The 24333-nt window shown below is 47.7% G+C and overlaps 1 protein-coding gene across 2 annotated transcripts; it reads left to right on the top strand.

Moving 5' to 3' along the window:
- The first annotated feature begins 595 nt into the window (after positions 1–595).
- STAP2 (signal transducing adaptor family member 2) lies at positions 596–22118 on the top strand. Of its 2 annotated transcripts, none has more exons than XM_083484006.1 (13): positions 596–804; positions 3134–3205; positions 4031–4162; positions 5841–5897; positions 7276–7397; positions 8095–8226; positions 10341–10410; positions 12768–12870; positions 14884–14967; positions 16045–16194; positions 17186–17221; positions 18354–18476; positions 20182–22118. In XM_083484006.1, exons 1-13 carry the CDS (start codon positions 709–711, stop codon positions 20241–20243), a joined length of 1239 nt encoding a protein of 412 aa, XP_083340132.1. In that variant the 5' UTR covers positions 596–708; the 3' UTR covers positions 20244–22118. The 2 variants fall into 2 exon arrangements, with proteins under 2 accessions (XP_083340132.1, XP_083340131.1); XM_083484005.1 differs by having other exon boundaries at positions 16042–16194.
- The last annotated feature ends 2215 nt before the right edge of the window (positions 22119–24333 follow it).

The following is a 24333-nucleotide window of genomic DNA, read 5'->3' as shown; positions in this document are numbered from 1 at the left end:
CTAAACTGCCTTGGCCCAGTATACCTGAAGGAGCGTCTCCACCCCCATCATTCTGCCCGGACATTGAAATCCCGCGCCAAGGGCCTTCTGGTGGTTCCCTCATTGCGAGAAGCAAAGCTACAGGGAACCAGGCAGAGGGCCTTCTTGGTGGTGGCGCCCGCCCTGTGAAACGCCTGCCCATCAGATGTCAAAGAGATAAACAACTACCTGACATTGAGAAGACATCTTAAGGCAGCCCTGTTCAGGGAAGTTTTTAAATGTGTGACATCTTAGTGTATTTTTGGTCTTTGTGGAAGCCGCCCAGAGTGGCTGGGGAAACCCAGCCAGATGGGTGGGGTACAAATAATAAATTATTATTATTATAAAATCAAGTAGGAATTTATTTCTGAAGAAGAAGAAGAAGACTGTATGCTAGCTAAGTGTGGGGAGTGAGATCGCTGAAAAATTCCAGTGTGTAGCCGAGCCAAATTTGCAGTTTCTCCTTTCAGAATCGATTCACCTGCCAATCTAGCTGTCCAATCGCACCGGCGGAGGGAAGGGCCTAGGGGAAATTTCAGGGGAAAGGGAGGGGGGAAAAAAGAGAAAGAAGTAAACAGTCTCGTTTAATTTATTGCATTTTGCTTCCTGGTGTCGGACTCTGAACTCCGGGCAAAAGACTCTGCGAGGCTGGACGGTGGAGGGACTTTTCAGGGGCGCGCAGGGACCGCGATGGCAGCGCCACACAGCTGGGCCACCAAACCGAAGGCCACCGTGCCGCCCCATTATTATTCGGGGTTCCTGGAGAAGAGGAATGCCTGGGAAAAGGTAGGAGAGACTTCAGGGTCTCTTAGGAGAAGGATCAGAAAGCTGAACTGCAAGTTTTGTCGCTGTGAGCAAGGAAGGAAGGTGACGGGGCTTTGGCCCAGGACCCCCACACAGCAGGATTTTTTTGGGGGGGCCAGGCAGGATGATGAACCCCAAACCCCAAAATTTCAGATCCCCTCCAAAGTTTTGCAGTTGTTTTGCAGCGAAAACACTGCCCCAACAAATGAGGGATTGATGCAATAGACATGGGGTTTGCAGTTGACACCTCAAAACCCAACAGTGCCCAGATCCCAATTTTGGGGGGGTCTGTAGTTACTATCATTTCAAGATACATTGAGTGAGATAGATAAGCAACCCAAGACTTATTAAGTTCAGACAATTGTGTGCTTTTGGTTCGCCTCAATTTGGGGAACTTACCGTTTTTGCTGCTGTGTCTCCGAAACGATCTGGGGAAAGGTTGTGGGAAAAGGAAACTCAAACGAGATTGGGGCTCCAGAGAACATTTCGCTGCGACAGCTTTTGCTATTCTCCTTTCTTTCTCGAAAAAGTTTAAGGAAGGGAGGGATTGAGGTTGTGTTCTGTGTGGGGTGGAAGAAATAGAAGGACTTTTGTCCCCCGTCCACCTGCTCAGTACTCTTCTCCTGATGCCAGAAATTGGGGAAGGAGACAGCCGACGGAGCAGGTTGGCAGTAGAGGCAACAGAAACAGGCCTGGGGAACTCTCTGCCACAAGGTGTGACGGAAGGCTTGGAAGATGGCTCTGAAAAGAGGCGGGAGGAATTTGGGGAGGACAAGATGGTCTAGTAGCCCCTCTGTTCATGACTGGTATACTTATGGAGGGCAAAGTATTACGGGGCAATACTTTGAAGCCTGCCACAGTTTCTGAGAACCAACCAAGACTTGACTGAGGAAATACATATTTGCATTTAAAGTAAGTAAGTGTGTGTGTGTGTGTGTGTGTGTGTGTGTGTGTGAATGCAGATTGCATTAGTTGTTTGATTCTGATGGGGCTGCAGCTGGCCTGTAATGGAATCATTGAATAATAATAATAATAATAAAATTTATTTATACCCTGCCCTCCCCAGCCAGAGCCGGGCTCAGGGTAGCTAACACCAATAAAATCACAGTAAAAAACATGATAAAGGTAAAGGGACCCCTGACCATTAGGTTCAGTCGTGGCCGACTCTGGGGTTGCGGCGCTCATCTCGCTTGGTCATGTGGCCAGCAGGACTAAGCCACTTCTGGCGAACCAGAGCAGCGCACGGAAAAGCCGTTTACCTTCCCGCCGGAGTGGTACCTATTTATCTACTTGCACTTTGACGTGCTTTTGAACTGCTAGGTTGGCAGGAGCAGGGACCGAGCAACGGGAGCTCACCCCGTCGTGGGGATTCGAACCACCAACCTTCTGATTGCCAAGTCCTAGGCTCTGTGGTTTAACCTACACAGCGCCACCTGCGTCCCTAAAAAAACCCAAAACATGATAGGGAAAAAAGAAAAGAAAACCCAATTTAAAATACAGGTTAAAATGCAATTTAAAATGCAGCCTCATTTTAAAAGCAGTCGATAAATCAAGACCATAAGGGGAGGGCAACATGAGGGTCAGACTGAGTCCAAACCAAAGGCCAGGCGGAACAGCTCTGTCTTGCAGGCCCTGCGGAAAGATGTCAAGTCCCGCATAGAGCTGGTTGGGACCCGAGGGTCATCTAGTCCAACCCCTTGCAGCTCAGGAATCTTTCGCCCAATGTGTGACTCGAACCCATGGCACTGAGTTTAGGAGGCTCTGCCAACTGAGCTATACCTCATGCCCTGTGTGTGTGTGTGTGTGTGTGTGATTAACTCTTTCTTCCCCTGCTGCTGTCCTGATGAGAAATCTTAGTATCAAAGGAGTAGCAGCGGTTCTCAAGCTGTGGGTCCCCAGATGTTGTTGGACTAGAACTCCCATCATCCCATGAGCTCTGGCCTTGCTAGCTAGGGGTGATGGGAGTTGTAGTCCAACAACATCTGGGGACTCACAGGTTGAGAAAGGCTGTGTCGGGGGATCTCCCTGCAGAAAGAAATGCCAATTTTCTTCAAAACCACAGCAGAGGAAGAAATTGCTTGCTTGTTTGTTTGTGATATATGTAAAAAAAACCCTGTTCCTTTGCCCTTAGGGGTATCCAAGAGCCCATATAGAGTCCCTTTGTATGTTCTCTGTCGGTAGGAGAAAATAACAGAGGCCAACCAGAGAATATAGAGAAGCAAAGCAGCTAGTAAGCCTGATTTTATTAAAACTGTGGCAACAAGAAAGTTTCTTTACAACTGCTCTGATTTTTCTCTTCCCCCTCCCCCAGGAGTACAAAAAATATTGGGCAGGTCTCCGAGAACTGAGTCTCTATTTCTACAACAGCAGCAGAGATGCCCAGGTAATGGCGAGAAATTATATGCACATATATATCTTGGCTTTTTTGGGATGGGGATGGGAGAAACTGCCCTAAACTCTACCATTTAATAAATGGTAGGATTTTGATTATTTGGGATATGGAGGGAATATATCAACTGCAGAGGAATTCCTATGCAAAACGACCTGGCCAAGCTTGGACCATTAAGGAAAAAATGCAGTGCAAATGGCCAAATTTCAGAGGCAATTCAGCAACAAAACGTTTTGAAAATTTACTCCATCCGCGTTCGGGGAGATGACTAGCTTGTGTCTCTAAATTTCAAGGGGTCTACTCTTGAGCAGGGATGTCGGGTGGCTCTGTGGCTTAAACCACTGAGCCTAGGACTTGCCGATCAGAAGGTTGGAGGTTCGAATCCCCGTGACGGAGTGAGCTCCTGTTGCTCGGTCCCTGCTCCTGCCAACCTAGCAGTTCGAAAGCACATCAAAGTGCAAGTAGATAAATAGGTACCGCTCCGGCGGGAAGATAAATGGCGTTTCTGTGCACTGCTCTGGTTCGCCAGAAGCGGCTTAGTCATGCTGGCCACATGACCCGGAAGCTGTACGCCAGCTCCCTCGGCCAGTAAAGCGAGATGAGCGCCGCAACCCCAGAGTCGGCCACGACTGGACCTAATGGTCAGGGGTCCCTTTACCTTTATATATATTTTTAAAAAAGAAGGTGGACAGCTGCAAAGTGAGCAAGAAGGAGGCGCAACAGAAGTTAGCTCTGAGCGGAGAGACGGAGCACTTTTTTAAAAAAATCATGAGGACTAAAAACTTGGGCTTTGACTCTACTTGCACTTCCTCCCCGCAGTATGTTGAGAAAATTGACCTGACTGATTTCTTGTCCCTTGCCGACGACAACCCCCCACGAATTGCGGCTGCCTGGCCCACGGATGGGGTGGGACTGAACCTAAAAACTCGAAGCCAGGAAGTGAAACTGAAGGTAAGAGATCCTTTCTGCAAAGTCCAAAAATGTCTCCTTGTTTGCAGAGACGAGAGATGAGACTTGCTCCATTGATCGTCAAAAACTCCAAGCGGTTTATGCACAAGGTAAAGGGACCCCTGACCATTAGGTCCAATCGTGGCCGACTCTGGGGTTGCGGCGCTCATCTCGCTTTATTGGCCGAGGGAGCCGGCGTACAGCTTCTGGGTCATGTCGCCAGCATGACTAAGCCGCTTCTGGCGAACCAGAGCAGAGCACGGAAACACCGTTTACCTTCCCCCCAGAGTGGTACCTATTTATCTACTTGCACTTTGACATGCTTTCGAACTGCTAGGTTGGCAGGAGCAGGGACTGAGCAACGGGAGCTCACCCCGTCATGGGGATTCGAACTGCCGACCTTCTGATGGGCAAGTCCTAGGCTCTGTGGTTTAACCCACCCGCGTCAAATATCTGTGCTGGTACTGTTTGTACAAGAAAGGATGGCTGTGATGTAGATCTTTGCAACCTAAAGATATACAAACACCTGCGCTGTTCCCTGTTACATATTAGCTGGACAGAGTTAGGTCTTTGTAACCTAAAGATCTACAGATAACGGTATTGTACCCCAAGCGTACTGGAAACAAAAGCAGAGCAGATATCTATGATCCAAGAACAAACGGTATTAGCTAAACTGACCCTGTTGTAAAAATCTTTAATATATATATATATATAAAATTCTACAGGACACACAGTGAACATGGGCACCGGTTTTTGTACTAGCACAGATATTTGACGCGGGTGGGTTAAACCACAGAGCCTAGGACTTGCCCATCAGAAGGTCGGCGGTTCGAATCCCTGCGATGACAGGGTGAGCTCCCGTTGCTCGGTCCCTGCTCCTGCCCACCTAGCAGTTCGAAAGCACGTCAAAGTGCAAGTAGATAAATAGGTACCACTCTGGCGGGAAGGTAAACGGCGTTTCCGTGCACTGCTCTGGTTCGCTAGAAGCAGCTTAGTCATGCTGGCCACATGACCCGGAAGCTGTACACCGGCTCCCTTGGCCAATAAAGCGAGATGAGCGCCACAACCCCAGAGTCAGTCACGACTGGACCTAATGGTCAGGGGTCCCTTTACCTTTTAAGTTGAATATGTTGGAGGGAGAAGTTTGGAAGAGCGATTCAGCACCGCAATGGCTATCAGAGTCTCACTTTCCCAGACAAGAGCCAGAAATGAAACACAGCCCGTTCCTTCGAAATCTGCAATTAATCCGGATTTTGTGATGCAGTTGTCCGGCCAGACAACATTTACAAAAGGATGCACGTATTAGCTGAAGACGTACATGAAAATAGTGAAAGCAGCACACACAAAAACACTATATACGAGGAGAAAATGCTCACAGAAATGTGCGTATTACTCCAAACTGTGTACAAATCATGCGTCTATCAGGAGAAATTCTTTCTAAGATGCTGAAGGGTTTTCCAGAGTATTTACCTAAATAGAAACCTTGCCGATGGCCGTGGAGACGTTGGCAATTGAATTTAAGAATGGGGAAACGAGAAACCAAGAACTCCGAAATGGATAGATCCTTCCGTCTCTTAATCGTCAAATATGATGGGCACCATGTTGTCTAAGCCTGGTATACAATATTAAATTGGTTAACATGATGAAGTTAAGTTTTTAAAACTGGGATTGTTCTTTTCAGATGGAAAGTCTTGAGTCGCGAGAGCTATGGAAAGGTTTTATTCTCACGGTTGTGGAGGTGAGTTTAATCCTTTCTCTTCTTCTCCTTCTCTGTCTTCTTCTTCTTCTTGTGTTTTAGCAATTTTTAGTCATTTTTTTTAAAAGGAAGCAAAGATCTATGAGGAGCAATAGTTTAAGCACCCGACCACCACCATGTGGGAAGAGAAACTGACGCCGGGGCAATTCAGAGAGGCTATTTAAGGGATAAATCAGGAAGTTTTGGCTCGCAAAAGTTTATATCCCGTGTTAGTCTTACTCAGAATAATGACATGAATGCGCCCGACTGACTTAGGGCTATGCATTTTAGTGAGCCTACTCTGAGTAGAATACAACCCAAAGTCTCTAGCTTGGGACAACGGGAAGTACCATATTTTTTGCTCTATAAGACTCACTCTTTCCCTCCTAAAAAGTAAGGGGAAATGTGTGTGCGTCTTATGGAGTGAATGCAGGCTGCGCAGCTATCCCAGAAGCCAGAAGAGCAAGAGGGATTGCTGCTTTTGCTGCGCAGCGATCCCTCTTGCTGTTCTGGCTTCTGAGATTCAGAATTTTTTCCCCTTGTTTTCCTCATCCAAAAACTAGGTGCGTCTCGTGGTCTGGTGCATCTTATAGAGCGAAAAATACGGTAATCAAATAGAGGCTTAGCCCTGCAAAAGGGGGGGTTTTCAATTGTAAAATAAGGCCAGTGTGAAATTTTTGGATTTAACATGTAGGGTTTTGAACATGTAAATAACATCAGAAGATTAACTCATTAGCTGTGGAGTGATTTAACCCTTCTCCCTAGCTGCAGTCCTAGATGAAATGACTATTTATTACGTCGGAAGTTCAACAGCAGAGATCATTAACTAAATGGTTCATTCTGCTTGTGTTTCAGTCAAACAGCCAAGAGAGGGGCGGGTTGGGGGTGTTGCCGAGCAACCAAGCAGAGTGACATCACGTTTGCTGAGGTAGCATGCACTCTGATTGGCTGAGTAGTTCAGAGAGAATTTTTCCTCTGAACGTTTGGTTGAATGTCTCCCTACTGTAAATCTCTCTGCTACAAGGCTGGTTTACTTCTCAAATTATACACACTGATTTTGTTCAGTACAGTGGTACCTCGGGTTAAGTACTTAATTCGTTCTGGAGGTCCGTTCTTAACCTGAAACTGTTCTTAACCTGAAGCACCACTTTAGCTAATGGGGCCTCCTGCTGCTGTTCTTATCCTGAAGCAAAGTTCTTAACCAGAAGCACTATTTCTGGGTTAGCGGAGTCTGTAACCTGAAGCGTCTGTAACCTGAAGCGTATGTAACCCGAGGTACCACTGTAAAGTGCTGTCAGGATTTCTTTTATCTCCAGGCTCCATCTGCATTGCTGAAGTGACTTAAGCAACACGTCTAACCCCAAACTCTGTTCTCCCGTAGATGAAAGTCCCGACCACCCTGAGTTTGCTCCCTGGTCACTTCTGCATGTTGTCTGAAGCACTCGAGAAGGAAAAGGAACGTCGATCCAAGGCTGACATGAGAGTCGAGAAGCCACTTCCAGAGTGAGTGGACTGCAAACCCCTGGAGGCAAAGATGTGTTTATATTTGCCAGGGGAAATAATATGCACTCAGTGTCACCATGACTTTTAAACTTGGTAGGGCTACAATTTTCCACCCTGCAGTTTTCCTTTTACAGTGGACTCTCGGGTTACGTTACCTTCGGGTAATGTAACTTTCGGGTTGCAAACGCGGCAAAACCAGAAGTGTATGCGCGTTGCGCACATGCTCAGAAGTGCTCAATTGTGCCGCAAGCGTGCGCAGAAGGGTGCCTCCGGTTACCAAGATTTCGGGATACGACTGGGCCTCTGGAACGGATCCTCTTCGTAACCGGAGGTACCACTGTACAGCACTTATTGAGGAAAGTGTGCCTCGACGCGTGTTGGAAGTGCAACAGCAGGGATCATTCAGTTTGCAACTTAGGGGTTAATTCTGCTAGTGCTACAGTCTGTTGGCCAAGAGGGGGACCAGTGGAGCTGTTGCTTAGCAACCAGGGACAATGGCATGATGCCTGCTGAGGATGCACTTGCTCTGATTTGGATCCCACCAAGCAGGGCAAACGTTTTTTAAGTCCCGCCAACACTCCTTGCAATGGAGTAGAAGATTATTCACACACAATACAGGGCTGTTTAAGACGGGAAAGCCGTCTGGGGCAAGGCTGTAGTTTTTGCAAAAGATCTTCTTTATTTATTTCCGCCCCAGCTGTTTCTTTAAGGTCTCCAGGACGGAGGCCGAAGTCCTTCTGGAGAAGAACGAAAACTGTGGGAATATGTTGCTGCGGCCAGGAGGGGATGGCAAGAGCGTCTCTGTGACCACCCGGTTGAAAGCGAACGGGTGAGTTTGGCAAGGCAAATCCATTGCAGAAAATTCTGCAATCTCCTTTCCCTCCTTTAGCCCACCGTCGCCTCCCTTGTCATCCGAAGGTCCAGCCGTCTCCCTTGCTGGCCTCCTGCCTCTAATGCATTAAAAGGTTTTGTTTTCATTGTTGTTCACTTTAATATATATATATATTACATTATTATTTATTTGTTTTAACAACTTGCATATCACATCATCGCAGTCATCTCCAAGTGGAGATCCAGTGCAAACCAGACTAAAAAATGAATTAAAACTAAAAAACCAGAACTCAATTAGATAGCCTGCCAACAATAGCCTGGAGAAGAGGAGGTTAAGGGGTGATATGATAGCCATCTTCCAATATATAAAAGGATGTCACATAGAGGAGGGAGAAAGGTTGTTTTCTGCTGCTCCAGAGAAGCGGACACGGAGCAATGGATCCAAACTACAAGAAAGAAGATTCCACCTAAACATTAGGAAGAACTTTCTGACAGTAAGAGCTGTTCGACAGTGGAATTTGCTGCCAAGGAGTGTGGTGGAGTCTCCTCCTTTGGAGGTCTTTAAGCAGAGGCTTGACAACCATATGTCAGGAGTGCTCTGATGGTGTTTCCTGCTTGGCAGGGGGTTGGACTCGATGGCCCTTGTGGTCTCTTCCAACTCTATGATTCTATGATTCTATGATTAATACAAAGTCTTCAGTAAGCGCTGGAAGTTCATCTGAAAGGGAAGCCCTCAATATTGGGTCCACAATATTATAATGATGACGACAATTTTATTACAGTGGTACCTCAGTTTTCAAACGTAATCCGTCCCTGAAGATCATCCGACTTCCAAAACGTTTGAAAACAGAGGCGCAAATGGCGGTCTCCAGTTTCAATGGCGAAAATAATAATAAAAGAACTCAGTGGAAGTCATTTGGCTTCCGAAAAGCATTCGAAAACAGAACGCAATTACTCCCGGGTTTTTGGTGTTTGAAAACCGAAACATTCAGCTTCTGAGGTGCTCGAAAACTGAGATACCTCTGTATTTATATGCCTTCCATCTGAGTGGGCTGTGTGTCTGAGTCATGGGGGACCACTAGGAATAATTGTGATATACTCAATTCCCCTCCCCAGTTCCCTTATTGTCTGCTTTTTCGCTCCCCCCCTGCATGAGGCATGGGAGAATTGAGCTGGCAGAATTAATAGGGGCTGCAAGAACTGAGAGAAGCATTAGCTGGCTGCACGGTTTTTCGCATATTGTGATTTTTGTATAGCACACACACACACACACCATGATTTGTGTTACATTGCTAGGTCAAAAATTACGAAACAGAAATCATATGGACTTCAAACCAGTTTTGGATGATACATCGATATATTGCCTTTCCCTAATTTTCCTTCATATGAACTGATGGTGATTTTGTTGGGGAAAACATCAAAAACGCAAGTTTAAAATTGAACACAGCCAAACACGCAACAAAGAAAAGCGTTGAAATATAGGCTGCAAAACTTTAAAATGTGCCCTTTCCAGCGAACTCCATAAATATTCTCTTTAAGAGCTTCTTCTAAAGTTTTCCACTTCCTCTAGAATAGAAGCAGGCCACAAGTTTGTAAGTTATAAAAAGGTTTACTTACTAATGGTCCAAAGGTCAGAGTCATGTGCTTTTCCATGCAGCAGTTAGAAAAAGATGCACAGGCAGAAAAAAAGTTATTGGTTACAAAATGGTGAAAGCTAAACTAGTGTATAGGGGAAAACTAGTTTCAGGCTACATTCTTGTCTGAAAGAGAAGAGGCTTGTTAAAGCCATGCGGTTGGAGGGAGCAATTCAGAGAATGAAAGCTTGGTTACCTCTTTCCTCCCAAGGTAAGGGGAAATGACATAGGCTCTATGGCATTAACCCTTCATGCATTTATTAGACTGAAGCATGCTGCTATATAAGGCGGGTTTAGCCTACAAATTTTACATAATCTCTTTTTATTTCCTTTACCCCCCCATTCTTTTGCTTTTGTTTTCTTCCTTGTTAAATTTGCAAATAAAAAAAAACTTTTTTTTAAAAAAACAAACAAACACCTCAATTCTTACAAAAAGACGTTGCTCAATTTCCCTCTTTCCCCCCCGTATGCGGTGCAGGATCGTGTCTATAAAGCACTATAAAATCAACCTGACCGATGGAGAATACATCATTGATGTCGAAGAGCCGGTGAGTTGTGCTGGGGCCGTCATTCAACTAGGTGGCAGGGCAAATCAAGTGTAGTGTAGTAAATGTTTTGTAAGGACAAGGTTCCAGATTACCGTATTTTTTGCTCTATAAGACTCACTTTTCCCCTCCTAAAAAGTAAGGGGAAATGTGTCTGCGTCTTATGGAGCAAGTGCAGGCTGCGCAGCTATCCCAGAAGCCAGAACAGCAAGAGGGATTGCTGCTTTCACTGCGCAGCGATCCCTCTTGCTGTTCTGGCTTCTGAGATTCAGAATATTTTTTTTCTTGTTTCCCTCCTCCAAAAACTAGGCGCGTCTTGTGGTCTGGTGCGTCTTATAGAGTGAAAAATACGGTAAATCCTACATATCGTGAGTTGAAAGGACCGGTTAGCAGATGGCGGGCCAAGACCTTTCTTTGCCTGAGACCCCAGAGAGCAAATTCTCTGTAAAGAATACAGACACAAGAGTCTTTCCTTAAAAGTAACAAGAAGTTTACTCACATTTCAGTTCACGATTTGATCCCTGAAAGGCAGGCTTGACTTAGTAGTTGCATAACAATCTTTGAGAGCCAGCAGACTGCAAGATTAGGGACACAGGATCAGGCCCAAATGTCTGTGTGGACAAGGGGGCACTAGGTATCAAGGCGAGCAAGTAAGAACAGGCAGGCTCATGCAGTGGAAGAATTTGTCAGTTTTATTTCTCTCTGTTTCTCATTTTCCCCACCTTAAAGTTCAGCTCCCCATATTTCTGGAGCAATTTGCATATTTGCTTATAAAAAAGAATAATCTGGAAAACGAGCGAGGTCCCAGCTAAAGAAGAATGGCGGCTTAAACTGATGGACCTAACGTACAGAATAAGAGAACAAGAAAAACATACGTTTAGGGACAGATAGGTAGCCGTGTTGGTCTGCCATAGTCAAAATAAAAAAAATTCCTTCCAGTAGCACCTTAAAGACCAACTAAGTTAAGAATGCACCCCTTGCCTTTTCCTGGAAGACCTATTGCAGTCGTTAAGAGTCGTCAACAGGCTCATCTCAGCTATCTGCCAATCTCCCATTCCCACCACCCTTCTGAGTAATACCCCTCCCCACCTTCTCACTATATAGAAGGATCTGGCAACTTCTGTTTCAGTGTATCTGAAGAAGTGTGCATGCACACGAAAGCTCATACCAAGAACTAACTTAGTTGGTCTTTAAGGTGCTACTGGAAGGAATTTTTTTATTTTGAATACGTTTAGGGAAGATTGGAAAATGTTTGTTGAATATATGTGGGGAAATTGTGCACACCTGAAAATGTTGGCAGCATTAAGATAAATTAAACAGCGTAAATAAGTTTTGATGGATGTAATGGTGGAATACTGAACGGTTTAGTTTTTGTAAAATATGCAGGGATTTCTGATATGCAAAATGAACCGGAGAGGAAGGGAAGTCGCTGATATTTTAAGGATGTTTAAATGAATATTCTAAATTGTAAAACAGAAAATTTTATTAAAAATCATAGGAAAAAAATAAATAAGAATGAATCCTCCAAACAAATAAAAAACCATACATACTTCACAAAAATTCTTCAGACTATTAGTTTGAACCCCTGAATACATTTTTGTACACCATTTGGACTAACGTACACATATAGATGGGATGCGGGTGGCGCTGTGGGTTAAACCACAGAGCCTAGGACTTGCCGATCAGAAGGTCGGCGGTTCGAATCCCCGTGACGGGGTGAGCTCCTGTTGCTCGGTCCCTGCTCCTGCCCACCTAGGAGTTCGAAAGCACATCAAAGTGCAAGTAGATAAATAGGTAGCACTCTGGCGGGAAGGTAAACGGCGTTTCCGTGCGCTGCTCTGGCTCGCCAGAAGCGGCTTAGTCCTGCTGGCCACATGACCCAGAAGCTGTACGCTGGCTCCCTCGGCCAGTAAAGCGAGATGAGCGTCGCAACCCCAGAGTGGGTCACGACTGGACCTAATGGTCAGGGGTCCCTTTACCTTTACTTTACACATATAGATATGCAAGCATATCCATATATCTGTGGAAATAACTTGCATGATCTTAGGGGAAATATATATATTTATGAAAAGGTTTGCTTAGGGGAAACTGCGTGCAGAAACGTTGCATATTAGATAAATGTGCTGGTGAGTTTATCTTGAGGACTTAAAAAAAAAAGCAATTGACAGACTGAAGTGGAAAGGCAGATAGCTGAACTTAAGACAGAAAAAATGAGAAACCGAGAGGAATGAAAACGGACAGATTCACACACACCACTTATTGGTGTTCTTGGGGTTACTGCAATGCTGAAAGTGGAGAATTTCCAACTCTTCGCCAAGTAAATGTTAGTGAATGGTTTCCGCCTCTTTCTCTTTCCTCAGTATCGCTGCTCTTCGCTTGCCAAGGTGGTGGAATTTTTTGTAAACAACAGCAAGCGCATCCTGGTGCCGCTGTCTCTCGACGAGAGCTACGCCATGACTCTAGGTAGGTTCGTGGCTCAAGCCCTCCTCTACGTTGTCGGAACGCATTAGAAATTTCTCCATAGGAATCAGAGGAAATTGCTGACCTGTTATGTGAACACTCGCCAAAGGAGAGATACCTGAGAAGGCATCGTGCTTCTCGCTGCCGGGTATTTAACTTAATCTATGCTGCCATTGGTGGCGCTGTGGGTTAAACCACAGAGCCTAGGACTTGCCAATCAGAAGGTCAGTGGTTCGAATCCCCGCAACGGGGTGAGCTCCTGTTGCTCGGTCCCTGCTCCTGCCAACCTAGCAGTTTGAAAGCACGTCAAAGTGCAAGTAGATAAATAAGTACCGCACCAGGGGGAAGGTAAATGGCATTTCCGTGTGCTGCTCTGGTTCGCCAGAAGCGGCTTAGTCATGCTGGCCACATGACCCGGAAGCTGCACGCTGGCTCCCTTGGCCAATAAAGTGAGATGAGCGCCACAACCCCAGAGTCGGTCACGACTGGACCTAATGGTCAGGGGTCCCTTTATTTTTTTATGTTGCCGTTGGTTTTACATAGTTCAACGTAACTTGCAAACTTAAACAGTCAAATGTGTAATTATTTCTGCGCTTCCATGCAAAGGAAATGCAATTTAAACAGGGCCAAAAAATAAACGTCACCAACTGCATATCACTAGTGCCCTGAAAAACTTCTTCTCCTTCTCCGATCCCTCATAGCTGAGTGAGATTGTCTTCCATAAACATGGTTTTAACCCTGAGTCCGTAAGTGACTGTGGAGGCCAATTCTGGATCCACAGCATCCTTCCACAGTGGGGACAATGGTTTCCGGGCGGGAGTTGATCCTGGTGTGGATTTGCCAAGCGTGCCTTCCTCTTAGCACGTTTCTCCCTTTCGTCCTGAGTTCGAGTGTCTTCAAAGCCCATGACACCTTTGGTAAAGGCTGTTCTCCAACTGGAGCTCTCGCAGGCCAGTGTTTCCCAGTGGTCAGTGTTTATACCACATTTTTAAAGATTTGCCTTGAGAGAGTCTTTGAACCTCTTTTGTTGACCACTAGCATTATGCTTTCCATTTTTAAGTTCGGAATAGAGTAGTTGCTTTGGAAGACGATCATCAGACATCCGAACAGCATGACCAGTCCAATGAAGTTGATGTTGAAGAATCATCGCTTCAACACTGGTGATCTTTGCTTCTTCCAGGACACTGGCATTAGTTTGCCTGTCTTCCCAAGGGATGTGTAAATTTTTTCTATGGCAACAACAGTGTGCTGGTCCCGGGGGGGGGGGGGGAGGTACTATTACCGTAGCCAAAGTTCAGTCCAGAGTCACTAGCAGGGTAGACAATCACTAGATGAGACGCGAGGACTGAAACAGGGAGCCGGGCGGGGGAACAGGAACGCTGGTAGAGCAGAAGCAGGAAGCCAGGTGGGGAACAGGCACACTGGGAGTGCAGATCTAGGTCTGGGTAAAAGCAGGTACTCCACAACGACGTTGCTCCCGCAACCTGGGACCGGGCTGGCTGACCTTTATCTCCTTCTAAGGCCAGGGGTGGTCCCGGCCCCCAGGAGCCCCGCCTCTCCTGGCCTTAAGGCGAGCACTCCTCCTGGGAGAAACCAGTTCCCTTCGCCTCTCTGCCCTGAGCCTCTGCAGTTCAGGAGAGGCCGAAGGGTTACTGGGCCCCGGGGGAGACTCACCTGTAGGCACTGAGTCCTCAACCACCTCTGGAGCCAGAATGGATTCACCTGGTGCCTGCTCCTGAGGATCTGGCACAGGTGCAGGCTCCTCAGAATCTAAGCCTTGCCCCAGTTCAGCCGGCCCTGGAGGCGGGGACTCCTGTGCAGGCTGGGATTCCTCCGGTTCACTCTCAGACTCGGAATCCCAGGCCATCACAAACAGCAGCAGAGGAGAACAACTGGTCTTTCGCTGGGTTTGTTACCGTTGCAGACATGGGACAAATATACAGACTTAGTGAATGCTTCTATTTTTGTTTCTGTGTTTGGCAAGATCCGTAACTGCAGCTTCTTCTCGTTTCGCAGAGATCATGGAGACGGATAAAGAAAGTGGAGAGACTGCCCTGGTGGCCCCACACTTCCCCGGTATCCTGCCACGACCCCCAAGAGGTGTGACAATTCGCTTGCACTAATCCTGAGGCTAAACTCATGCTAACCTCCCTGTTCCTCTTCCCTGGGGGCCAGGAATTTGGGATGCCACACCCAACCTTCCTATGGTCTTTATAGGGACGCCGGTGGCGCTGTGGTCTAAACCACTGAGCCTCTTGGGCTTGCTGATCAGAAGGTCAGGGGTTCAAATCCCTGCTACGGAGTGAGCTCCTGTTGCTCCGGCCCAGCTGCTGCCAACCTAGCAGTTCAAAAGAACGCCAGTGCAAGTAGATAAATAGGTACCACTCTGGCGGGAAGGTAAACGGCGTTTCCGTGCACTCTGGTTTCCGTCACGATGTCCCGTTGTGCCAGAAGCAGTTTAGTTCGGCTGGCCACATGACCTGGAAAGCTGACTGCGGGCAAACGCCGGCTCCCTCGGCCTTAAAGTGAGATGAGCACCGCAACCCCATAGTTGCCTTTGACTGGACTTAACCGTCCAGGGGTCCTTTACCTTTACCTTTACTGATGGTCTTTAGCATCTGATCCTATGTTTGGAGGCCAAGGAAAGTGGAAGAAAGCTGTGTCTCTGGGTAGCCCGCTCCTCCAGGAATTTGTAAAATTCTTTTTTTTAAAGGAGGAGTCCACCACTGCCCCCCCCAGTGGAGGTTCCTGTCATGGGAGTGTGCTGGTCAGTAAGGTAATGGTAAAGGGACCCCTGACCATTAGGTCCACTCATGACCAACTCTGGGGTTGTGGCACTCATCTCGCTTTATTGGCTGAGGGATCCGGCGTACAGCTTCTGGGTCATGTGGCCAGCAGGACTAAGCCGCTTCTGGCGAACCAGAGCAGCGCACGGAAACGCCGTTTACCTTCCCGCCGGAGTGGTACCTATTTATCCACTTGCACTTTGACAAGCTTTCGAACTGCTAGGTTGGCAGGAGCAGGGACCGAGCAACGGGAGCTCACCCCGTCACGGGGATTCAAACCGCCGACCTTCTGATCGGCAAGTCCTAGGCTCTGTGGTTTAACCCACACCGTCACCTGCATCCCTTCTCCATCCTAGCATGTCCAAATTGCGTCCGTCTGTCCACACAGCAGGTGCACCCAGAGAAGGAAAGAATTCCCAGTCTCCGAAAAGCTTGCTTCCCCCTCCGCCATTCCAACCCCCAATTCCCGCACGGACGTCCAAGCCTGAGCATGTCTATGAGGCCGAAGATGTCCCAGACCAGACGTACGTGAACGACGAAGGTAATTCTTTGTCGACGGGTCTTTAGATAGCATCTGAACAGGCTTTGTGGTTATGTCATGGGCCTCCGTGTTGCTTTCACAACAAGCCTGCAAGGGAGGCCAGGATGAAAGGGAGAGTCGTGAACTGAAATATGTACAGCCGGTGGGAAATGAAGAAGGGGAAAAAATAATAATGCTAAAATGTTTTAAGTATTGAAATGGAATTAGGAAATGAGCAGAGAGGGAGGGAGGGAAGAGAGGCATCATGGAAGCAGGGCGGTAAGTCAACCCTTAAATTGTTATAAATTTGAAGTTAATTGGCTAAAATTTCTGAAATGCAATAAAAATTGCACCCCCCCAAAATGCAAGAGTCACTGACCCAGACTCAACCAGCGAGGTTTGTGACTGCATAAAGTCTTGAATGTCAAAGTCCTGTGCTCTAACCACTACGTTGCGCTGCCTTGTAGCTGGTTCGTTGCAATATGCAGGACCCTAAAACAGTGGTGCAGAACCTGGCAGCCTGGACTCTTAACTCCCATCAGCCCCAGCCGATGGTCAGGTGGTTTATTGTGGTGTAGTGGTTAGAGTGTTGGACTAGGACTTGGGAGACACGAGTTCGAATCCCTCTGCTTGGCCATAGAATCGTGAAATTCTAGAGCTGAGTCATCTAGTATAAGCCCTGCAATGCAGAAATCTAAACTAAAGCATTCTTGGCAGTTCACTGAGCCAGTCTCTCAGCTTAACCTACCTCACAAGGTCGTCGTGAGGATAAACGATGGAAGGGAGTCACCACCTCCAGCTCTCTGAAAGAAAGGATGGATTAAAAACGTAATAAGAAGGCAAATCAAGAAAATGGAATATTCCTGCCTCCCGCTTGCAGGCTTCCTATTGGCTACTGTGAGAGGCAGGAAGCAGAACTAAATGGACTCCCTTTGACATAATCCAGGGCAGGCTATTCTTACCTTCTTAAGCCACTTCTTTTGGATTTTATCTCTCTTTCCCTTTTCCCCAGATGTTGCTGAGATGAGACAGACCAAGCCATTCAAAGGTAAGCGAACATTCTTTGTGGCACTTTTAGGAATAAAGGTGTCCAGGGCAGCTGTCTACCAGCTACATCTGGTACGCAGGATGAGACCCTCCCTGCCCGCGTACTGTCTCGCCAGAGTGGTGCATGTCCTGGTTATCTCCCGCTTGGACTACTGCAATGCGCTCTACGTGGGGCTACCTTTGAAGGTGACTCAAACTACAACTAATCCAGAACGCGGCAGCTAGACTGGTGACTGGGAGCGGCCGCAGAGACCACATAACACTGGTCTTGAAAGACCTACACTGGCTCCCAGTACGTTTCCGAGCACAATTCAAAGTGTTGGTGCTGACCTTGAAAGCCCTAAACGGCCCAGTACTCCTGAAGGAGCGTCTCCACCCCCATCGTTCTGCCCAGACACTGAGGTTCAGCTCTGAGGGCCTTCTGGCGGTTCCCTCCCTGCGAGAAGTGAGGTTGCAGGTAACCAGGTAGAGGGCCTTCTCGGTGGTGGCACCCGCCCTGTGGAACGCCCTCCCATCAGATGTCAAGGAAATAAACAACTGTCTGACTTTTAGAAGACATCTGAAAGCAGCCCTGTTTAGGGAAGTTTATAATGTTTGGTGTTTTATTGTGTTTTTAATATTCTGTGGGGAGCCGCCCAGAATGGCTGGGGCATGCACCGTATTTTTCGCTCTATAAGACACACTTTTCCCCTCCTAAAAAGTAAGGGGAAATGTGTGTGCGTCTTATGGAGCGAATGCAGGTTGCGCAGCTTTCGCTGAAGCCAGGAGAGCAACAGGGATCAGCGCGCACCGATCCCTCTTGATCTCTTGGCTTCGCTTCGCTGGAGAGCCTCTGTGCAGCTTTCCCTCTCTGCACAGCGCCCCTTCAGCGAAGCGGGAGGAGAAACGGAGCCACTTCCATTTCTCCTCCTGCTTTGCTGGTGAGGTGCTGAGCAGAGAGGGACAGAACATTTTTTTCTTGTTCTCCTCTAAAACTAGGTGCGTCTTATGGTCTGGTGCGTCTTATAGAGCGAAAAATACGGTGTGTATGTATAAAAAAATTGTGCCCTCTGCTTGGGTTGTAGACAGAAGGAGCCTGTCAGCATCTAGTGCTAAGATTGTTCCCCCCCCCTTTGTTATTTCCCACCTCACAGAGTTTAAAGCTGTCCCTGTATTCCCGACTCCCGGCAAATCTCCCTGTGGACCCAGCCCAAGGAAAACTGGACAGGCCCTCTCCTCTCGCCTAGCAATGTCATTACCTAGAAGTTTTTCCACCGGTGAGTCTTGTGCATTTATCCCTCTGCTTAGTGCAAAGTTTTTAGCGGGGGCAATTAGAATAAGATCCATTATTTGTCGTTAAGAGTCGTCAACAGGCTCATCTCAGCTATCTGCCAATCTCCCATTCCCACCACCCTTCTGAGTAATACCCCTCCCCACCTTCTCACTATATAGAAGGGTCTGGCAACTTCTGTTTCAGTGTATCTGAAGAAGTGTGCATGCACACGAAAGCTCATACCAAGAACTAACTTAGTTGGTCTTTAAGGTGCTACTGGAAGGAATTTTTTAATTTGACTATGGCAGCCCAACACGGCTACCTATCTGTAACGGGATACATTATTTGATTATTGCTATAAACCCCCCCCCCCCCCAAAAAATGTATTTTCTATAGTTAAGTTTTAACCTCTGTCTTCAGTACATTTTATAGTCGTACTTCAGAAGTTGAACGGAATCCATTCTGGAAGTCCGTTCGACTTCCAAAATGTTCGGAAACCAAGGCACGGCTTCTGATTTGCTGCAGGAAGCTGCAGGTATCTGAAGAAGTGTGCATGCACACGAAAGCTCATACCAAGAACTAACTTAGTTGGTCTTTAAGGTGCTACTGGAAGGAATTTTTTTATTTTGACCCCCAGAAACATTATACATACATCACAGAAGGGGTGTAACCTAAGACCACCCCTCAGTTACATCACACCTACATCACAGAAAAAGCGGTCTAAAACAGAAATTTTAATATTGTTTTTCTCCTGTTGTTGTTTATCTCCTGTCTGGCAGGTTACTTGATTGGATTTCCTGGGTAGCCTGGCCAGTCTTTTATAATGATAAATACTTAGTTCCTGGGCCAGGTCACAGGATCACACCCTATTCAAACACAGACATACCCTTAAGACAGGATTTGTGAAGGAAAAGACAATGGGGAGGCTTTTCCATTTTGACCTTGCAGAGAAAAGATTTACCGTATTTTTCGCCCCATAGGACGCACTTTTCCTCCTCCAAAAATGAAGGGGAAATGTGCCTGCGTCCTATGGGGCGAATGCAGGCTTTCGCTGAAGCCTGGAGAGCGAGAGGGGTCAGTGCGCACCGACCCCTCTCGCTCTCCAGGCTTCAGGAAGCTCTGCGCAACCCTCGGGAGACCGGCTCCGAGGGTTGCGCAGAGCTGCCTGCAGTCCCGGGATCAGCGCAGCTTTGCGCCGCCATCCGGAGTGGGGCGCTAAGTCCCGCCCCGCTCCGGATGGCGGCGCAGAGCTGCCTGCCATCCCGGGATCAGCGCAGCTCTGCGCGGCCACCAGGAGCAGGGGGCGAAGCTCCGCCCTGCTCCCGGTGGCCGTGCAGAGCTGCCTGCAGTCCTGGGATCAGCGCACTTCTCCCCATCGCCAGTCCCACAAGCTCGGGGGACAGCGGGGAGGCAGAGCGTGCCTTCCCACTGTTCCCCGACCTGGTTCTTCCAGCCCCGCACCTGGGGGGGGGGGAAATAAATTTTTTCCCCTTTATTTCCCCCCCAAAAAACTAGGTGCGTCCTATGGGCCGGAGCGTCCTATGGGGCGCAAAATACAGTAGTCAGTTTAGGAATCAAAATGGTTCCAGGTTGGCCTTCCTGTGCTGATCTATGTATGTGCTTGGTTGGTACACTTATGAACATTACCATATATCTAAGATCATAAAATTCCTATCTCACACACACAATGCTTATGTTTTCCTGGTTAGGGATGACTGAGGAACTGGAACGCAAACTTCAGGAACGGAGGGCGACGCTTCAGGACGACTGAGCTGTCTTCACCTCTCGCCAACGGGCCAAGCAAAGGACGGGGCGGCCGGTGATCCACTCTGGAAGGCTGCCGGCCAGAGATTTCATGGTTTTTCTGCACAAGTCTTCCTCTGCTCCGTGTCCCAGCGTGATCTCGCAGCCGTCCGTCCTTCCCAGAACTGTCCTCCTGCTTCAATAGAGGCGGCTGTTTTACCCATCGCCGGGAACCAAGTTGAAAATATCCACCTCCCTGCCACCCAGCGCTGTTTGAAAAAGGGCGAAGGGTACTCTTAAGAGGCTAAAAACTTGCACAATGTCCATTTTCCAGCTCTCCCTGAGCTGTTGCAATGCTCCTGTCAGAATTGCAAAGAGAGGGCCGGCTTTCTGAAAGGGCGGTTGCAAAGGATAGAATAGGCCAGTTTGTTGGCGGCTGTGAAGGGGAGCATGTTATAGCAGGAGCAAGGAACCATTTCTTTGCCACATTCAATTTTGCGCAACTGTGCAGGGAGTCACCTGCCGCAGGTAGGCAGAGGTAAACAAGAATGCAGCAACGAATGGATGGAAATTTTACCTTTGTGCGGTCATCTTTCCCCCTGACGCACATTCCACTCCACTGGAGGTCCTCTAAATAATATAAATGGGCGATCTCTTGCAGCATAAGGTGCCTTGTTGTTGTTTAGTCATTTAGTCGTGTCCGCCTCTTCATGACCCCATGGACCAGAGCACACCAGGCACTCCTGTCTTCCACTGCCTCCCGCAGTTTGGTCAAACTCATGCTGGTAGCTTCGCGAACACTGTCCCACCATCTCGTCCTCTGGCGTCCCCTTCTCCTTGTGCCCTCCATCTTTCCCAGCATCAGGGTCTTTTCCAGGGAGTCGTCTCTTCTCATGAGGTGGCCCAAGTCTTGGAGCCTCAGCTTCAGGATCTGTCCTTCCAGTGAGCACTCAGGGCTGATTTCCTTCAGAATGGAGAGGTTTGATCTTCTTGCAGTCCATGGGACTCTCAAGAGTCTCCTCCAGCACCAGAATTCAAAAGCATCCATTCTTCGGTGACCAGTCTTCTTTATGGTCCAGCTCTCACTTCCATACATCACTACAGTGGTACCTCAGGTTACAGACACCAAAGGTTACAGACACTTCAGGTTGCAGACACTTCAGGTTGCAGACTCCGCTAACCCAGAAATAGTGCTTCAGGTTAAGAACTTTGCTTCAGGATGAGAACAGAAATCACACGGTGGCAGCGGGAGGCCCCATTAGCTAAAGTGGCGCTTCAGGTTAAGAACAGTTTCAGGTTAAGAACGGACGTCCAGAACGAATTAAGTTCTTAACCCGAGGCACCACTGCACTGGGAAAACCATAGCTTTAATTATACGGACCTTTGTGGGCAAGGTACTTACTCAGAGGTAAACCCTCACCGTGCAAAAGGAAGCGGGGCTGACTTCTGTGCAGATGTGCTCGGGAAGGCAGCCTCCGTTTCTCTCCAACGGAAAATGGAAAGACTCTGGCCTGGGGGCGGGGGCTACGTGGTGGTTCACGCTGGGAAGTTGTCGCTTGATGTCGCCACCGCTTTAGCAGGGAGGAGCAGGATTTCTCGTCTTCCGTGCGAAAGGTCCAAATGTTGCCATCAAAACAACGTTTGTTTTCAACCCACTTGTGAAGACTACCAGAGGTCACAAAGAAAGGGATGTATGACAACAACAAGAAGATGAGGAAAATAATAAAGAGAAGATTGAACAGAACTGTGAACATTAAAGCAGCAGCAAGAGAGATGTTTGGATCCCTTTCTGAGCTTCAAGCATGGGTACCCCCAACAAAAATTTAAAAATTTGGCTGTGGAATTTGGAATTAATGTGATTTGATTGGTTTGTCAATAAAAATTATATTAAAAAAACAAAAAAGAATGTTGCCATCAAATGGCTTAAATAATTTCATTTTTGGAAACTGGACTGGTATCACAAAGCCGACACCAAATAAAGATATCTGATATCCCTTTTTAAAAAAAAAAAAAAAAAATTTTGTCTCTTTGATATGTTTCTATACAAATGTGTTCAGTTTGGTTGCTTGTTGCGTCTAATGTCTCACTTTCCCCGTAGGGAGCTCATACGTAGTTATCCTCGCAGCAATACCAGTGAGGTAGGCAAGACCAAGAGGCAGTCGCTGGCTGCAAGGCTGCCCATCAAGCTTCATGGCTGAGCAGGAACTCGAACCCAGACCTCCCAGATCCTAGTCCAGGGATCAGCAAACTTTTCCAGCAGGGGGCCGGTCCACTGTCCCTCAGACCTTGTGGGGGGCTGGACTAGATAGATAATTTATTACGGTCGGAGACCAGCTTATAAAACACACTTAGGGGTACAATCCCAGAAGGAAAACAAACATTTAAAACAATGTGCAACAATAAATTTATAATTTATAAATGCAATAAGCATGTAATGGCTATGAGTTACTCGTGCATAAACTGGTGCCTCTCTAGGCTAATTTGCCTTGTTAAACCTTTCTGACTGCACAGCCCCTTCTCATCGTGGCTGCCTCAGTCACTGGCAGAATCCGTCAGTGGGCGTTTCTTGAACCTCTTCCAACATAAAAGTTGTTTGACACCCAGTCTCCTCCTCCTCTCACTGCGCGGGAGTCTTCTGCGCAGGGAAGGCGTGGGTAGCGGAGGGCCTGGGCTCTCCTCACTGATGTCCAGTGAAGAGTCCTGGAGCCCTCTCTCCACTTCCCCCGTCTGCCCCCCTTCATCCCTGGTGTTGCGCTGATTGGCTTCCCCCTCTACCGAGCTGTTTCTCCCCCTGCTGCTGGGTCCTTCGCCAGCATCATCTGGGAGCCTCCCCTTCGCCTCTCGCTCTGATGTCAGTTCCCTGACAAAGCGTATAGACACTTAAAACTTTAAGATAAGCTACTGCAGAGAGATGACTCGGAGTCACCCACGGAACCGAGTTTGGGGATTTTCTTAACGAACTAGTTTGGGTCGGGGGATGGTCTGCGTCTACACAGAATCTGGCGACCATCTGGGTTGTCTTCTGATCTTTGCCTAACAGGAAAAGGTCACATTTTTGCTTTTCTGGGAGGTCAGCGAGCCTCACCAGCAGGGGATCAATGGTCTCACTCCGTGCCTCTTCCTAAAAGGGACATCTAAAGAACATGTTCCCTGGGCTTCCTATCTCCCCCAATGAAGAGGCGCAAAGTCTCTGAGCATATGGGACTTTTAAAAAAGGATCCTTCCAGGACCGGCGAGGGCAGAGCTGAGCTTCTGAAGGGGGGCTGGACTATATTTGGGGGGGGGGGCTTTAGACGGCCTGAAGAGGCTTCGCTTTACCTGGCCCAGTTGTCGTCCCAATAGCCGCAGTTGGGCTTCCCCAAACTTTTAGAAGACATCTGAAGGCAGCCCTGTTTAGGGAAGTGTTTAATGTTTGATGTACTACAGTATTTTAATATTTTTTGGAAGCGGCGATTCAAAACAAAAAGACAATGTTGTAGAGAAGTCACTTGAATTCGCTCTAAGAACCCCACAAATCCTCAGACGCAGCTGGGTTGTGCAGAAATCTGAAATTTATTGTTAAGGCTGGAAGCTGGTTGCGTGGTATGAAAGAGTCGCTTTCTAAAAAATCAAACCAACCACTCTACAAGCTTGTAGATTAAGGAGGTACTCTGTTCTGCAATGGTTCCCCCCATTATGCCACCATATGACTGCTGTCCAGGTAGGGCAACAAAAGGGGGGGGGGGACAAAAATAAACCAGAACGTTTGTGGTGTAAAAGAGGTCATGGGATTGCAGCAGGGAGTTGCAGGATCATAGCTGTCAAGTGTCCCTTATTTGAAGGGACAGTCCCTTATTCCAGCGCCATGTCCCACTGCTGTCCCTTATTGATAGATGTCCCTTAAATGATGTCCCTTAAATTTCAAAGGAAGCAGCTCCTCTCCCTCCCTCCCTGCCGGCCAGGGAGGAGGGAGGCTCCAACTGTGTTGCTCGGCTGTGTTGCTCACCCAATAAGAAGTCTAAGAACGACGGGTGGTGGTGGTGGAGTTTGCATGCCTTGTGTGTGGCTAGATAATGCAAGCTGAGGGGGTTTTTGAATGCTGGACGCCATTTTGTTGCACGTGCTGCTGCAAACTTTGC

The sequence above is a fragment of the Podarcis liolepis genome (genome assembly GCF_965112155.1).
Source record: "Podarcis liolepis genome assembly, chromosome: 18".
NCBI lineage: Eukaryota > Metazoa > Chordata > Lepidosauria > Squamata > Lacertidae > Podarcis > Podarcis liolepis.
This window is presented reverse-complemented; position numbering and strand designations above follow the sequence as displayed.

Bases quoted from the DNA above. Each gene is read 5' to 3' on its own strand.
- STAP2 (XM_083484005.1), top strand. From the start codon at position 709: ATGGCAGCGCCACACAGCTGGGCCACCAAACCGAAGGCCACCGTGCCG. The intron at 14,968-16,041 runs GTGTGACAATTC...CTGTCCACACAG, and splicing joins CCTGCCACGACCCCCAAGAG to CAGGTGCACCCAGAGAAGGA. The intron at 18,477-20,181 runs GTGAGTCTTGTG...TTTCCTGGTTAG, and splicing joins ACCTAGAAGTTTTTCCACCG to GGATGACTGAGGAACTGGAA.